General features: G+C 40.7%; 1 protein-coding gene across 3 annotated transcripts in view; it reads left to right on the top strand.

Annotated features, from left to right (window-relative positions):
• Window positions 1-607: 607 nt before the first annotated feature.
• ECHDC1 (ethylmalonyl-CoA decarboxylase 1) overlaps window positions 608-13,542 on the top strand; it is a 31,597-nt gene continuing 18,662 nt past the window's right edge. The window contains exons 1-4 of one of the 3 annotated variants that reach the window (XM_063124703.1): window positions 1,504-1,562; window positions 5,640-5,773; window positions 7,565-7,786; window positions 9,986-10,128. In XM_063124703.1, the coding sequence (XP_062980773.1) occupies window positions 7,567-7,786; window positions 9,986-10,128 (363 nt within the window). In that variant the 5' untranslated portion in view covers window positions 1,504-1,562; window positions 5,640-5,773; window positions 7,565-7,566. Of the gene's footprint in view, window positions 630-1,503; window positions 1,563-5,639; window positions 5,774-7,564; window positions 7,787-9,985; window positions 10,129-13,542 lie in introns of those variants that run through there. The other 2 variants (XM_063124705.1, XM_063124704.1) reach the window with 2 other exon arrangements.

Genomic DNA, 13,542 nt, shown 5'->3' on the forward strand with positions numbered 1-13,542 from the left:
CACTTCACACATCTTATGAAATGGACAGCGCCCGTAGATGTGTTAGTCTGGAAGGTACCAGAAGACTGGCTGTGTCCGGGCGACACGCTAATTAACGCTGATAGGAACAGAATGGGAAGCAACCGTTGATTAGCGTGTCGTCCGAACCCAGCCTCTTGTTGGTTTTGCCGCAACCGACTTCACGCGGCTCTCTCCCTCTGGAAATGGAGAGCGTGTTCGTAGCGCCAGGCGAAGCCACCGGGGGGCGCGCGTGAGATGATGCCTGCGTGATTTTCTTACTGCTTGTTCCTCGCTCCACGGAAAGCGCCGCGCCTTGCATGCTCGCTAATTAAGCCCATCGGCCGGTCCCCGAAGATCAGAGTAGCCAAGAATCCCTCCCGATAAGCCTGTTAATTTAGAAGCTGGCCTTAAAAGAGCTGACCCCCTCCTCTCATCGCAGGCTTGCAAGCACTCTTCCTGGGTCTTCTCCCGCCTGCTGTACCTTTCATTTATACCATGCCCTTCCCGCCGCCTCTCCTGATGGGATCTCTTATGTAGGGTGACGGTTGCCTGGGGGACCGCTTTCGCGGTGACACCAAGGGTATTGCTTTCTGGGAAGCTGCAGCGTTTTCCACTGTTGCGGGGTGCAGGTGGGTAATCCTGGCTTGTGCTTGGGCCTAAATCGTGTTCGCCTTTGTTTTGCCTCCCCGTTGCAAGTACTAAGATAGAAGTGAGGCGCTTCAGAGTTCTCCCTCCATCTATGGGCTTTCTGCAAATATTTAACCTTTACGTTGCAAGAACCTTGCTGGGAAAACAGACTTCTGATTAGGATTCCTTCCCCGTCTCTTGTAATTCAGTTCTTCCTTCTGCTTTCTTTCTTTTTCTTGCCTTCCCCCTTGTATTAATCATGAAGCTGTGCTTAATTATTAAGGCTGAAATCCTATATGCAATTACCTGATAGAAAGTCTCATTGAAATCTTCTGAGTAGGCATGTATAGGATTGCACTGTAAGTCAATAAACTGTTTCTAGTGGAGAAAGTAAAGTAATGGGACTCTGTGCCCCAGAAGGGAGTGTAGATTCATTGTGATTCCTTTTAGATTCTTTGTATGTCACGACATTCTACGTGGAAGTGGATTATGTAGAAAGTTTGTGCTAATCCCATATGCACATCATCACGTTGATGGGGAATGATATTCTGTATATTCTCAGAGGAATCTTTCTGAGAATTAGCCTTGGCTCAAATTAGGCTTGGATTTGGGGAGCTTTAGTCTTTCCCTTATGCTCCTTCTCATTCCCAAATTTTGTTTTTGGGCTCCTTCCCACCCCATTACATTTTTGTGACTGAAATCTCAAAAGTAAAGAGTATTATGGAGCTTCAGGATCTGTAAGGTTCTGAGATGCAGGCTGTGATCCTAATTACACTTGCTTTGGGGTAACATCTATTGAATTCAGTGGGATTTACTGCCAATCATGCTTAAGACTGAAAGACCATTAATTATATCATGGCCTTATGGATTTTTTTCCAACCTAGATGTACATGGTTACTTGGAAGTCCCATTGACACAGTGGAACTTTGTTGGAAGTAAGTATGGATAGGATTGCATCAAACTTTCTTCTCCTGTTTGCTCAAAGTCTCAACTTTTCTTTCTCTTTTCTATTAGTGTAAAGGTAATTAAAGTTGATGGTACAAAAATTGGTTTCCTTCAAGCATATCCTAAGGCTGTTACACAAATCTCTTTCCCTAAAGCTTAAGTGTGAAGATTTGACAGTGAAATGACAGTGTGGAGTGTGCATAGAATTCTAATCACTGTTGGGCGAGAAATTCCCATTTTGAATTTTATTACCAAACTGACTACCAGTTTAATCCAAACAGCATTAATTATTTTCAAATGTGCTATGCTATGAATGCTTGTTTGCTCTTCTTAACCCATCACAACTTGAAACACAGCTATGTTTGTAAATATGTTGGGGATGGTGTGGAAGAACAGCTGTCTAGGCAGAAATTCTGTTCAAAAGCAGATCATATATATCTATCTGTCACACACATGTGCACATACAGAGAGATATTTATATTTGCCTCCTATTGGAATAAGGTTCAACATTCATTGCAGCTGTTGAATGAGCTATGTGCATACAGAGATGTAACTTTTTAAAGAAATGTGATTTTTCTGGACTGGTACATGGCTCACCTTACAGCTGTCTCTATTCACAACTATTTTCTAACCTCAAGAGGACAGGATGTTCTTTAGTCTCAGTCTAGGACATTTTTTTTTTGCAGAGTGTGTATATTCTGGCAGCAGTAGGTAAAGCAATCTCCTTCTAAGTAACACTTTCTAGCCACACCTCCTAGCTCCCAAAGGTGGTTGTTGGTTGTTTTTATGCTCTTCGTGGTTTTAATTTTTGTGAACCACCCAGACAGCTTCGGCTATTGGGCGGTATAAAAATGTAATAAATAAATAAATAAATACGTATAACTCATCTGATTGGAGAAACCTGTTGGCAATCACTCCTGACCACCTTGGCAAACCATAATAAAAATGGACTAAGATCCCCCTATTTAGGGATGGGCAAATTGTGGTCCTTCCAATGTTTTGGCCTTCAACCACCCATCAGCCCTCATCAGTGGCTCTGCTGGCTATGGCTGAAGGGAGCTATAGGCCAGTTGCCCACCTCTGCCTTATTCCTTGTAACCTCTTTTAACCATCCATGGATGCTGTACAGTAAAATCTACTTCAGTGCCCCCTCTTGTTGTATTTTTCTCCAGTAGTTTAGTGTAGGTTAGCAAGCTTTTAAATGTTTGTTCCATTCTCCTGCATGCAATTTCTGCTACTGTATAAATACCAGCCTGGTCTAAGTCGTGGACTAGAGAAACTGTGTGTGGGCGGGTTAACGATGGAGTTGGTGAGCCCACACAAGAGAAGACTGCACAAAACCCCATGCAAAATGGAACTTCTCTCTTCTGTTCTGCCTCCCCTCCCTGCCCCTTGGGTACTATTCCCCGTGTTTTTAATATTATACTGTGCTAGGATGAGTTGGGAAACTTTTCTGAGCAAGCAGGGACCCAGCATAGAGTTAAGGGAGATGTCTGATTTGGGCTATGGACCTAATATTTCCAGTCTGTGCTTGAGTTTGAAAGGTCAGTATGCCCGTCCTTATGGCTTTTCATGATGACAGCTCCAGAACCTGCATAATATGGAGTTCAGCTATCAAGCCCAAATTGTATTAGAAGGCATATGTCACTTTCTTGTGACTTGGTGGGGATGGGTAGGAAGAAAAGCACAGGTATAAGGAGTGCCTTTTTTTGTAGTTCACTCCTGTGGCTAGAGATGTGAAGGCCAGGAAAAAACCAGGAAAAAACTGAGGGGGGGGGACACACTCCCCCCCTCGTTTCCCCCCGAAGCCTTTTTTGTTTAGTTTTTTCCTAAAAAATTGGGAAAATGGGGGGGGGGGGGAAATGAAGAAAAATGTATTATGGAATGTTTTATTTTAATAGCCAGAGAGCTTCGGCTATTGGGTGGTATAAAAATGTAATGAATAAATAAATAAAATTTTAGCGTGATGAATAAAATGTTTTTAGACAAGGCATTTACTTCTCCAAATGATTTCTAAAAACCATGTACAGTATCAGATTATTGCAATTTCTGTGCACCAAGGACAAGCAAAGTCCTAGGTTGCAAACTGAGACTACAATTCTCAAATGCAAGAGCAATTGTAAACCGCCCAGAGAGCTTTGGCTGTGGGCGGTATATAAATGTAATAAATAAATAAATAAGATGCATTTCTGCCTCTAGGGGGCACTGCCATTGAAGCAGAGACTGAAACTGATAGTGATAGCTATAAGTCAGAAAATGAGTCTGATTAAATTTCATGCATATTCATTGAATCTTGGTCCCCCCCCCTTTTCTCATTTCTTTTAATGGGAATGGGTGCTTTATGTCTGCTTGGCTCTGTGGAGGACTAGTGGAGACATAAATAATTTTCTTTGGTTTCTTCTGTTTTTTTTTAAAAAATTGTATTTTGCCTGCTCCTCATAAACTGGAAAAACCAAAAAGGGTCCTTACAGTTCAGGAGTTCCTTACAGTTCAGGAGCTTGTAGCTCCATTTGTTACAAAAAAGTAAAAGATTTAAAAAAGTAAATGTAATTTGTAATAATTGTTTGAATACACTGTACTTTTAATATTCCATATGTAATAATTTTATGCCAAACCAACTTGTACATAATTACATTTTATGTTGCTAAAGTAACAAAGTGATTTCAGTCTGTAAAAAAAAGTGCTAATATTGCATTTTAAAAAAAAAAATCTGAAAAATTCTGTCCCCCCTCCCCCCAAAAAACCCTCTTTTTTTCCCCATGACTTCAAAATTTCTGGACATTTCTCATCTCTACCTGTGGCTAGCTGATCTTACTGGTGTTACTGCATAGGCTAATACAATCCTTTACTATTTCCCATAAGCTCATTTTAGTTCAAAATGTGCATCTGCTGCTGGCTTGGTTTAGACAAAAGCTGATTTTGTCTTTTCCTTAACTGTTCCTGACAACAGTGCTTTGAGCAGATTTTGACTGGGTTCAGACAATATGATAACCAGTGGTGGTTTAAACAGTCAGCAGTTGGTTATTCAACCCATCGTGTTTTGTGGAGGGAGTATTTCAGCCCAATAACAGTTGGTTATTGGGCTGAAATAACCAACACTGTACAGAGTTGGTTATTTGAATCACTGTTGGTTATCATGTTGTGTGGAGGGCACCATTGGCTATTTCCTCAGCCACCATTGGTTATTTCATCAGCCAGAGAGTCGCAAGGCAAGAGCGGTCAAAGCGGTGGCTGCCGCTCTAATCCAGCTGGCAGGATAGATTTTTGGCAGCAATGGCTGATGGGATAGTAGTGGGACGACTGAGGGGGGAGAAAGGGTGGGAGATGAGTGAGTCAACTCAGCATGGACTAATAGTCAACTCAGTGCTGATCTTAATCCACATCATGGTTGATTATTATCATGTTGTGTGGGGAGTACCCCCTAGATAACTGTCGAGTTTATTATTACCCCACTGTTGACTATTGTGTTGTCTGAACAAATGAGCTAAAATGCCAGTTGTGTTCACCAGACTTCAGTTCTTGGACTTCCTCCTTCCATCAAGTATAGCACACAGCGGTTTGCCACATATAAGGTAAAAGACGCAACACACTTATTCTTTCAAAATATTCTTTGAAACCCACCAAAAAATTTAGCTGGAACTTTTTTTTTTGGAAATCATCCAAAAAAATTCCATTTTTGCTGACTTGGGACCAGGGTTAAAAGGTGGGACATAATGTCTGTCAACCATCTCACGCCGTAAGGTGGTGAGACAATAATAATATTCACGTACCACATCTGTAATGTAATGTAATGTAATGTGTTAAATGTGTTAAATTGTATGGTGTTTGATTGGAGTGCTGGTTGTCATACCGTAATAAACTTATTCATTCATTCAATGTCTGTCATGATTTTAGTTTCTCTTTGGATTTTATTGAATTTTAAATGAGATGTTTTGTGTGTGTCTGTTTTTAAACCTGTTGTCTGTCACCTCCCTCTATCTTTTCAAATGAACTCAAAACTTATTTTTAGCTAGGATTATAGTTTGGGATGTTAATGTTGTTGCTGAGAAATAGATTATTTTTTTCAGATGATTTGCTGCATGGAAGGTTGGAAGGGAATGTACAGATTGGGATCAACCTTGATTTGACTTCTGCCTTTATTTAAAGCACAAGCATATAAACAAAATCTGAGGCTGCAAATCCTATGCCCTCTTACCTGAAAGTAAGCCTCATTGAACTCTATGGAACTTACTTGTGAATAAACGTGCATGGGATTGTGTAGTAAGATTGTTGTATGGAATATTATTCCCCTAACATATCTCAAAACTAGGCCGTGGATGTGTGTGTGTAGGTGTATACTATAAGCTATCTTTAGCCAATTGAAATGCACCAACCTTCCTCAACCTGGTACCTTCTAGATGTGTAGGACTACAGCTTCTATCAGCAAGCAGGCTATGATGGGAATTGCATTCCAAAACATCTAGAGGGCACCAGCTTGTGGAAAGTTTGTCTGCATGGAGCATTAAAGAGACAAAACAAATGAATTCACTGTAAATTGGAAAACACTTGATTTGCCATCCAAAAAATTGAACGCTTCAATAAAGAAACTGCTGGGGGTGGGGGGAATGAAATAAGATGAAATTAGGGAAGTGAAATATATGATAATTCAGAAAAAAGGAAAAGCAATAAAGAGCATAGATATAATTCTGGTAATGCATACTGCCTTCCCTCCTTTTTTTCTCATTTAGTTTAGGAGAAGCATTCAGAGGTAAAATTGAATGATAAAAATTGCCTTTGCCCATTTTAGTTTTTATTTTTCTAAAAGCTAAGACATTTTCTTTTAGTTATTACCATAGGGAATTGAGAGCCTGCATTTTGCTAGGTTCTAATGTAATCTCTTTTAATAACAATAAAAAGTAGATAGCTTCCAGGACTTAGATGCTATAGGAAAATATATTTGGCAGTGATGTGGGAGCTTTGCCAGGTATTAACTTAGGTTGCTTCATAGCATATCTGTGAAAGAGAGTAACGTTGACCAGGTTTGCATGAGAACACGACCATGCATGCTGGTTCCTGCAGGTCCACCTGCTCTGATGAACAACCCAAGGATGCTTTGTCTCTGTGCTACTTTATTGTGACAGTTGAACCTGGAACTTTGGATTGTTGGGGGTCCAATAACCCAGAGTTTGAACCCATGATTAAACCAGGAGTCAGGGATTGGGGAGGGGGGGCGGATTCTCCAAAACGTATGGAGGGCACCTGTCTGTCCCTACTTCAAAGATTCCTGTGTAATGGGGAGGAGATCCTCCCCTGGCAACATTCTTCCAGCTACCTTCTTGTGTTTGTATGGCTTTGTTCCCTGTAGGATATAAGAACTCTGGCAGACGCACACGAAATGGGGTGGAGAGTTGAGAGGTAGGATGTAGAACAGGGCTTAGCAACCCGTAGCCCTCATCTGGACTCCAACTTCTTCATCCCTGACCACTGGCCATATTGGCTGGGGCTTAAGGGAATTAGAGTCCAACAACATCTAGAGGGCCATAGGCTGCCCAAACTGGTAGATCACACATGCATGTTGGGGATTAAGGAAAAAATAAAATACATGCCTTTAGCCTAATCTTGATATTCTTGCTCTCTGTGAGAATTCCATATGGAGCACCAGGTACAGACTCACCACAGACTCATTAGAAGATATATTTTTAGATTTTTCTGAAGGTTTGGGGTAGTGTACAGCATTTTAAAACATGCTTTTAGGTAATAATCTTCAAATCACAAAAGTGGTCTCTTATTGTCTTCTGCCAAAATCCAAAGTTTGCTCCAGCTATTGAAAGCCAGGGACCAATGAACCAAAATGCTTGGTCATGCGAATAGTTATTCCTTTGCCTCTTACATAGCAAGGTCCATATCTCTTCCCCTAAGGACCTCCAGTCTTTAGCTTGTATATCTCTCACATTTGTCTGTTCATCTGAGTCAATGACTCCTTTGTGACTGTTTTCTTATGTGTTCTTTCCAGAAATGACCATTTTATTATGGAAGAGTTTCCGTCGAATTACTAATGGCAGGTTGTTGCCACAAAGAACAATGTCTCTTTATAGCAGTAACCATGGATTTCAGGAGGATGAAATAAAGAAAAAACTTAAGCAGTTCAGTGGTGGATCTGTCGAGCTTTCTAAAGAAGATGATGGCATTGGGACGCTTACACTGAACAACCCAAAGTTAATGAATGCATTTACAGGTATTAGCAATGTTAATGTGTTTACTTCTTCTCAAGTGTATACAAAGACAAAGATGACACCATAACATGTACCATTAGCAGTGAGAAGACTTCGCCTTTAATCACAGAGGTGTTAAATGGGTCTTGTTCTTCACAGGGCCTCTGTAATAACGTAAGATCCTTTAGATCCTGGAAAAGCCATTTGCCAAAGCCGTTCAGGGAGTCACATTCAGACTAATTAAATAATTCATTTTATTTTTAATCTTCCCAATAGCAGATATTTTCTGGATGCATTACAAACATTTAAAAGAATAAAATACAATACCAATAGTTAAAAGAGTGAAATACAGTATGAAACAATGAACTGCACAGGAATAGATAAACATAGGGCTAATCTACGCCAACCAGGATATTGCAGTATGAAAGTGGTATATAAAAGGCAGGAGCTACACCAAGCAGGATGTAGCAGTATGAAAGTGGTATATGGTATGTGTCAATGGGCCCCAACAGTGCACCTCAGTACTGTTATAAAGCAATAGTGTGGCTCCTGCCTCATATATGCCACTTTCATACTGCTTTCATAGTGCAGTATCCTGCTTGGTGTAGATTAGGCCATAGAGTCATATAAAACCAGCCATAGAATCTTAAAACTAAGTTATCTTTTCAGCACCAGGCAAAGACCTTTCTTTTCTCCCAGGCATTTTATAGGCTGAGAATAAAATACAATACCAATAGTTAAAAGAATGAAATACAGTGTGAAACAACAAACTGAATGTTAGCTACTGCCCTTATTACTTTCTACTGTTTAGTACTAGACATGTTTTTCACCGATAATCTCATGTTTAAAAAAACCTGGTGTCACTTTCCCAATAGATTTTGATGCAGCAATCGTAATTCATGCCTTCATAACTTTACAACTTGACTACTCTAGTAATACAGGATGATATTTTTGGGTCATGGATACTACTTTCCTCGCAATTTGAATAATTTAAATATCCTAGCCAAACATTGGTGTGATGGAAAACACAATGGATTGCATCCAATTAACACTGCACCAACAACATCTGCTCTGCTTCCATCAGCAGAACGGATGGGGGTGATTCCTCCTCCCTCCTACAATCCCCTTCATGGCTTCAAAATTTGCTCTGGGTGCCTGGAGCTGCAAGGAGGAGAAAGTCCCACCTGCATGAGTTTTTATTTCTCCCAGCTCAGCTCCTGCCAATGATGGACCACTCGCACAAGGGCCCTATTGGATACTACTTAATGGTGCTTTAGTTATCCTAGTCAAAATATAGCTATGTCTGGATTCAAGTTGTTGTACCTTAGGACATGAGGACAGATGTAAAGAACAAAGAGAAAAGAACAGGGGCATACATTTATGGTATGCCCCTCCCCAAGGAAGATCACCTAGCACCTTGGAGGCATGAATTATGATTACTGCATCAAAATCTATGGGGAAAGTGACACCGTGTTTTTTTTAACTTGAGATTATTGGTGAAAAACATGGCTAGTAGAAATAGTAGAAAGTATTAAGGGCAGCAGGTAACATTCAGTTTGTTAAGGAATTGTAGAGAAACTGTGACAGTTTTAAAGATGAGAGGCCATGAATGTCTTGCTGCCATTTTGCTTTTTTCTCTGTATGTGGAACCATTCCAGACACTCACTGTAAGATTGCTGAGCATTTTTTTCCTACCATCCTTGCTCCAGAGTACTTACCAAGGAGGAACAGACGGGGCAAGGCAACCTAATAGGAAGTCCATTTCTCATGTTAACAGCATTTGAATTTGATATTTTAAAGTAGCATTTGAGTGTTCCATGCTCTCTGGACAGCACCTTAAAAAGTTGCCTGCTATGGAAAGCAAGTACAGTCCACATTGCATGATGTAGGGGTGTCACAGACAGTTGTGTTGGCCTAAAACTCTCTGGCCTTTCCTGGCCCCTTGATCTAAACCAGCTTTCCCCAACACGGTGTCCTCCAAATGTTTTAGACTTTATCAGCCCCAGCTTGTATGGCTAGTGGTCAGAAATGGGGGGGGGGGAGTTTTAGTCCAAAACATTCATAGGGCATCAGTGGGGAAGGCTGATAAACCTGCCATTGCAACTGTGCTGTGTGTGAGTCACAGGATAGATATCAATAGAGTAGCCTATTCTATCCCCTTATCTTTACTATATGGCCATATACTGAAGAAAATCCTTGGCTCTTTTTTCTCTTAATGGCAGGAACGATGATGATAGAACTACTGGAGAGGGTTTCTGAATTGGAAAACTGGAAGGATGGGAAAGGGCTTATCATCCGTGGTGCAGGAAATACTTTTTGCTCAGGATCTGATCTGAATGCAGTCAGGGAATTGTCCAGCCCGCAGGCAAGTGATGGCAGAAATTGATTTTTCAAGCAAGTTTTAAAGTGCTGAAGCCTTTATTCTTCAAAGAAAGATGATACCAAAACAACAGTGTTGCAATAATAATAATAATAATAATAATCGTATAATAATAAATATAAATTATTCCTCTCTAAGTTTGGGAGATGGCCATGCTGTCAGCATTCCAGAAACAAATGACAAATTACAAATGTGGTGATGAATTTGATTTATTACCCAGATCTCCCAAGTTGCATATGCTTCCTTCATCTTATTCCATTTCTTTCTTTCTTTACCTTTTTTTAATCTCTCAGACTGTTTGAAAGAATAAGATACTTTGCAGATAGGATGATAAGCATGATTACTTTCCCAGGCTGTTAAAGAGGATCATTTTCCTTCATATGCAGTTCAGTTAATGGGAAAGAAATCAAAGCGGTCCAAAGCTCCTGCTGCAAGGAAGCTGTTTAGACTGCAGTCCTAGTCCTGCATATCTTGGAATAAGATCCATTGAACTGAATGGAACTCTTCTGAGTAGAGTTCTCAACTTCTTACTCCTCCAAAAGTCTGAGATTTAAAAGAAAGTTTAAAAAATGGAATAAGCTGAAAGAAGAATATGCAGCTTGGGAGATCTGAGTAATAAATTAAATTCATCACCAGCACATTTGTAATTTTGTCATTCAATTATGGGCCTAATCCAGCCAACACACAACCCATTAATTACAATGGGAGAGTTCCCTATGATCTTGAGTTTTTCACTTTTGAAATCGTTTGGACTTCAAAGTCCTGGGCTTTGGCTGAATTGATCCCTAGGTTTTGAATTGCAGTGATGGGTGGTTCTTCTTTGCATCTTGATATCTGAATCTTAGGAGACCGATTTGTAAATAATAGCTCAGAACCCCCTGTGGCCAGGTTTGCACAATTGGGGAAACAAAAGAAGCCATCATAGATTATTTCCTGCACTGCGAGTGCTGGTTGTGTGCTGCATCATTACCATACTTATCCTCGTTGTGCACGGTTTGTTGTGTTGTCTGAACCCTGCAGGTGGGTTTACAAATCAGCCCAGAATCCATGGCTTGTTCTAGGGTTGTGGGATGGTTTGAAACCCTCGCCAGATTTGGACAACACAGTAAACCGCGTCCAGCAAGTGAACTATGGCAATGACCTGGGAAAATAATGATAGCTTATTTTCCTCCCCTGATTGTGTGAACCCAGTCAGTGTGTCTCAGAATCCTTAAGGGTGAGTCTTCAGGTCCTGTCTTGCCTTTAGTTTTTTTTTCTAGTATAGTATTCATTTTATTTTGTCCCTTCCTTAATGCTTCTCCCAGTATGTTTTGAGAAAAATATAACATACTGAACAATCTGAAACAGGTTCATACATATGACATACATATGAAAGACAATTTCTTTACCATTACCAAATATGCCGAAGACTTTTTATTTTTTAGTGAAGCATAATTCTGCATAATGCATGCTGGCGCATCATAAACATGACATCCATCATATTGGCATATTGGAATCTCAGCAGGTTGTTTTGAAGCTGACTCCAAAGAACCCACAATTGACCTTTGTTTCAAAAAAGAGGAGATTGTGGCAATTATATTGAAGTAGGTGTGAAAAGGTCAGTCCTCTGATGAATTGGCTACTTGGCATGGCTTGCTGGGAAACTATTCCAAAGTCAAAAGTAATTTTAGAAGTACTAACACAGAATGGACAGCAAGAACTGGAGCAATATCACTCCATTGGCTTGGACAGAGGCTGGAGGAGGCCCATCCACCACCAAGGACCTTCTTGCCCAAGGATTCCTGGTGAAGGGTGAGCTTCTTAAGTCGTTTTTTTGGCAGGGGACTTTTTTCCTCACCAAGTCAATACCTTCCTTAACCCCAGTCCCCAGCCCTGGCCTGGGATTTCCCAACTCTCACATGCGTTTGCCAAGTCAGGAAATTGGGAGATAAAGAGGCAGCGGTGGTGAGTGGAGGGGGAGTCCAAAGGGCCTGGCGGCCATACTCGGAGTGTCTTGGTGGACACCAATATGCCTGCAAGCTCTATGTTGCTGATCCCTGGTGTACTGGATGCCCTTCTCAGAAGGACTAACTGAGCGGTACAAATTATTGTTCAAAACAGATAGTTTTCATATTCTGACAGAGAATAATTTCTTGATTTGTCACAACTTTGTTCCATCACCAAGAAGTGTGGCCTCGTGGGCATCTCTTGAAGTGAACTTTCTCCTAGGACAGGGGTAGGCAATCTGGTATCCTCTAGATATTTTGGACTATAGCTCCCACAATGTCTGACCATTGACCATGCTGACTGGGGCATATGGGAGGTATAGTCCCATATAATTAACTGAAGTTTGCTGAAAAGCTTCAGCTCTCTTTTTTAGAAAACAAAACAAAAAAAGCCCAAACCAAAATAAAACCACTAGAATTCCAGTAACAGCCAGTTTTGTACAGAGAAAAAGGCTATCAATAGCTACTAGAAGTGATGGCCGTGTCTGACCTCCAGTTTCAGAGGCAGCATTCATCTGTATACCAGTTGCTGGGGAGCAACCACAGGAAGGGTCTGTTGTGCTCATACTTTGCTTGTGGGTTTCACAAGAGGCACCACCTGGTTGGCCGCTGTGGGAAACAGGACACTGGGCTAGATGGGCGTTTTGTCTGATGCAGCAGAGCTTTTGTTTTGCTAAATCTGTGGGGCACATTTCACTGAAGTCAGTAACCTTGTCCAAGGTATGTCTGAGCCTGTTCAGTGTATGCCAACCTTGGCATTAATTCATATGATATTAATAATGGTCCACACTCCACAGTCTGTGATTTTGGTTGCCAGTCAAGAGTTGACATCAGCAGACAGTATCACTGTGTAGAAACAGAGATGTTCCAAGATCATTAATGTGGCTTTGTATCCAAAATGTCCGCTATGAGCAGTTTTTATTTTTTTCTTCGCCTCACTAAACACAGGCATCTTTGTAATTGTCGGCAGTTTAGATTTCTATTCTGCCTTCCTTTAGGCACGTCTTAGGGTTGTTGTTATTTGTTTTTTTAAACCCCCCCCCCCACAAATACTGAGAACAGTACTGAATGTGAACATGCCTTTGTTTCAGGAACAATATATTTTCCTATTTATTTTATATTTACATGTGTGTTTCGTACCCTGTCTTTTATGGTGAACCATCCCAAGGTGGCTTAAAAGAGTAAAAAATATATTAAGCCAAGCAATAATACAAAACAACGGTTAGAACAGAGAAATCCGCAGCCTACCTCTGGACAGAAGGGAGGGACAAAAGTATTTTTAAATAAATAAATAAATATAAAGAAAAAACAGAGCAGCAGATTGAAGGGGTAAAAAACTAATCTTGACACCTTAAATATTTGCAAACTGTTGTATTGGGCAAGCCTATATGTTAGGAATTGGCAACAGGGTGCC

This window comes from Elgaria multicarinata, chromosome 4 (assembly GCF_023053635.1).
Source record: "Elgaria multicarinata webbii isolate HBS135686 ecotype San Diego chromosome 4, rElgMul1.1.pri, whole genome shotgun sequence".
Classification (NCBI taxonomy): Eukaryota; Metazoa; Chordata; class Lepidosauria; order Squamata; family Anguidae; genus Elgaria; species Elgaria multicarinata.